The sequence below is a fragment of the Myotis brandtii genome, unplaced genomic scaffold (assembly GCF_000412655.1).
Source record: "Myotis brandtii unplaced genomic scaffold, ASM41265v1 scaffold207, whole genome shotgun sequence".
Lineage (NCBI taxonomy): Eukaryota > Metazoa > Chordata > Mammalia > Chiroptera > Vespertilionidae > Myotis > Myotis brandtii.
The window spans coordinates 567,990-572,197 of NW_005357736.1; the positions used below are offsets into that span (position 1 = coordinate 567,990).

Sequence of the window (4,208 nt, forward strand, 5' to 3'; positions counted from 1 at the left end):
AAACTTTTTTTTTTTAAGCCAAGAAAGCTAAACACTTTAAATCAAAAGGAAGTTAGATCTGGAACTAGGGAAGCACATGCTATAGAAATGACTCCTCCCATCAGCAGAGACAAGTGGAAGACAAGAGGGTTTGTCTTGTAGATTAGTGATAATGGCCTTAAGTAATGGTCTGAATCTAGACAGGAGGAGGAGGGATTTCTGCTAATGTGGGTAGAAGAAAAAACTCGGCCCTGGCTGGTGTTTCTCAGTGGATAGAGCGACGGCCTGCAGACTGAAGGGTCCCGGGTTTGAGTCCAGTCAAGGGCACGTGCCCGGGTTGTGGGCTCCATCCCCAATGGGGGCCGTGCAGGAGGCAGCCGATCAATAATTCCCTCTCATCAATGTTTCTCTCTCCCTCTTGGAAACATATATATTTAAAAAAAGAAAAAACTTGGGCTGTCAAAGAAATAAGTAAACCTGAGTCAGGAATCTAATATTCAATTCACCTTCTTAAAATATGTAGTAAGTCTGTGCTGATCTAAGGACCTGAAATATAATAATTAAAAACAATCATATATTTTTAAATCTGTGGATACTTGGGAAAGTTTTGCTCCATTGTCTTAATTTAGATCCCAAGTATTTTTCCCCTCTAATTTAACAGTAAATCTTTTCTGAGTACCTATTAGGTGCCATGTACAATTTCTAGATTCTGGGAACATAGCAGTGAACAAAACAGACAAAAATTCCTGTTCTCAAAGAGGTTAACATTATATTCCAGCAGGCCTGGGTGTGCTTGCTGATGTAAAACAAGATAAAATATATAGTGTATTAGAATGGTGATGTGCTGTGGAGAAAAAGCAAGGGAGAGATACAGTGGTGGTTGAGGTATGATTTTGAATAATCGAGAGAACACCTAAAGGAGGTGGGGAGGCCTATGATGTTGATATCTGAGCAAGGAGTGAACCAAGTGGAGGGAACAGGGAGTTGAAGTTGGGGTGTGCCCAGCAAGGGGGAGCAGCAGTGAGAAGCCCCATAAGGGGTGTGGGATAGAGTGCAGATGAGAGGCAAAGCTGAGGGGAGATTGCAGAGGACACTGAAGGCGATCGGGAGCACGCTGCCTTGTGTGTTGAGGAGGGTAAAGCAGTGGAGCAGTTGAGCAAAGGGGTAACCTGACTTAAGGTTTGAGTGACTGACTGCTTTGCAGAGAAGAGAATGTGAAGTGGGATAAGGGGAAACCAGGGAAACAGTTTGGAGGTCATTGCAGCCGTCCAAGCTGGTGGCAGTAGAGTAGGGGTGTCAGGTTTAGCAAATAAAAGTATAGGCGACCCGTTTGGTAAAGTACATCTAACCACTGTGCTGTACACCTGAAACCAATACAAAATTATATTGAAAATTATAATTGAAAAATTAAAAAAATATAGGAACCTAGTTAAATTTGAATTTCAGGTAAACAATTATATATATTATACTAGTGGCCCAGTGCACGAATTCGTGCACATTGAAAGGAAAATAATTAGAATATTTTAATATCGCTATTTGCCCTTTATAATAGAAGTGTCAACCAAATGCATGATTGACAGTGACAGATGGAAACACATGTGCGATTGGCGACAGCAAGAGCTTTATATGTATCGCACATGCGCGAGTCAACTTAGCCTTTTATAGATATAGAACAAACTTGCTTAATTAGACCTGCTTTCTGATTTAGCTAAACTTTTTCCAGCCCAGTGAAGCACCCCAACTTCTCTTTTCGGTAATTGTCAGCAACACAGCAGTAAATATCAACACAAAGCAGATTATTATTGTAGATCACGCAGGGAGAACAAAGGGTGAAATATTTAACTGCAGCTGTGTTTGACTATATTCTGTGCAGTGAGACCTGAAGTCATTTTCAAGGTCCACCATTTCTTCTTTTCAGTCGGGTCAGGTTTCTAAGCTTTCTAAATCTCCGTTCTCCGGCTAATGAAAAGAAAATAGGTTTCTTCGGAGTCTCCTATCTACTTACTCCAGGACTTCTGTGAGGATCAAATGAGATGAGGCACGGGAAAACGCTTCACAGACATTTGGATAAAGTGTAAAATGTTTGCACCTGGCTATAAAGCAAGTGGTGTTCCTGGGCTGAAGAAACTCCAAGGAGGCTAGTCGCTAGGGAGAGGAAGCCGGGCGTTGCTATGTGACATCATTGCCCACATGGAGGGAAGGACACAGCATATTAGCCTTTTATATAGATACTTTCTAAATTAAAAAAATTTTTTTGTTAATCCTCACCCGAGGATAATTTTCCATTGCTTTTCAGAGTGTGGGAGGGAGGAAGCAGGTGGGAGAGAGAGAAACACATACAGATATATCGATTGGTTGCCTCCTAAGCAGGTATGTACCCTTGACTGGAATCAAACCCGAGACCCTTCAGTCCAAGGGCTGATGTGCTAACAGCCAAAGCACCTAGGGCTCTCTGCCCATTTTTAATCATTTGGCATTTGTTTTTTTGGTATTGATTTGTACACCCCCTGCTGGGGATCGAGCTGCAACCCAGGCATGTGCCCTTGACCAGAATCGAACTCGGGACCCTTCAGTCCACAGGCCAATGCTCTATCCACTGAGCCAAACTAGCTAGGGCTATATAAGTTCTTTATACATTTTGGATATTAAACTTTTATTAGATATGTGATTTACAAATATTTTCTCCCATTCTGTAGATTGCCTTTTATTTTGTAATGTCTCCTCTTTCATTTATAAATTTATTTGAGGATAAAGATACCTGTCTCACAAAATCATTAACCTTGTATCTTGCAATGTACCTAGCACTGCACCTGGCATATAGCCGGGCTGTGTAGATGTATCTTGCAATGTGTCTAGTGCTGTGCCTGGCACATACTTGATCCTGTGGTGTATACTTCACATTCTTGCAAAAGGAGTGGTTATAAACACCCAAATTCGTGTTTTCCTAGAAGAATAGGAAACTTCAATGTAACAGGTTTCTCTACAGAAGATTAAATTATATAAAAAGTATACTAAATGTCTATATTTGTTCAGAACTTGTTTTATTCAGATCTATGTTGGAACAGTATTTGATATTTGATCATATAAGTCTACCATATGTGTAGGAATCAATGGTAATATGTAATGATACATATAAATGTTCTGTGAGATCAGAGAGACAAAATTTAGAAATCGGGCTTGTTTCATGAAATCTGGCTATACGCCCATCACAAGGAACTGTGTGTCATATGCAGAGTATGGTATTGGCAGTGGCAGAGGAGGCAGCTGCTCAGGAGAGGTGTGGGAAGGCTTTTGCACAAAGCACTCGCTCTTCGTCCAGCTTCTTTATGCCCAACCCCTCAGCTCTCCTGTCATTCCGAGATCCTATCGTCCAGGAAGAACCACTTATACATTAAATCACTGTATCAAGGCAATGAAGTGGGATGTATTGGGCTTTTCCTAAAAGCGGATTGTTAGTCGGTGGCAAGAGAAAAGACCTAGAGAGCAGAGGATGGAAGTCCGATTTCCTATTTCACAGGTGACTGGGCTCTCTCTGGTGGTATCAAGAAGGAGAGAAATTTCTACACAGTTTAACAACAGAGAATGCCTGTTTCTGGCTCATAGGTAATGGGAATTTTCACTAATTGGATGAAAATATAACTACTGAAATGTCCTCATCTACGTATCATCACCAGTAAAGCAATCTTGGGGGGATTATATTAACCTTTTAAATTAATGTTTCTCTTTTTTTAAATAGGAATAATCATAAGAAATGAATTTTAATGTCTGGAATATCAAAGATATGCTCAGTATTCCCTCAACCTCTGGGTAAGTTTTTCAGTTATATAGTCTGATACTTAAAGATCTTTTCGTTATATTTATTTTATAGAAAAAAGGCTCCCCTTCCTGTTGGTTATAGAGTTAGCATATAGTTTCTTCCCCTTGCCTGTCACTGCTGCACCCTCCCATACTTGTCTTTTTCCTTTTGCCTATTTTATGATGATAAAAGCACTGTCGATTCAGCTATGTGTGTTAATTGAGCAATGACTCTGTCCAGCACGGGCCTAGGGACTATGATGCCCAGGGACTGTGAGAGTTAGAGTCTGCTTGGGCTACCAAAGGACAGGACCATAAATGGATGGCTTCACCAACAGGAATGTTCTCAGGTGTGGAGGTTGGAAGTCCTAGAACTTGATGCCGGCATAATTAGTTTCTGGGGGGAGGTCCCTTCCTGGCTTGCTGTGTCCTCA

General features: G+C 41.0%; 1 protein-coding gene across 1 annotated transcript in view; it reads left to right on the top strand.

Moving 5' to 3' along the window:
* Window positions 1-2,910: 2,910 nt before the first annotated feature.
* Window positions 2,911-4,208, top strand: part of CCDC36 (coiled-coil domain containing 36) — a 21,799-nt gene continuing 20,501 nt past the window's right edge. Inside the window, exons 1-2 of the mRNA XM_014538990.1 lie at window positions 2,911-3,582; window positions 3,716-3,786. Of these exons, the coding sequence (XP_014394476.1) occupies window positions 3,731-3,786 (56 nt within the window). The 5' untranslated portion in view covers window positions 2,911-3,582; window positions 3,716-3,730. The remainder of the gene's footprint in view (window positions 3,583-3,715; window positions 3,787-4,208) is intronic.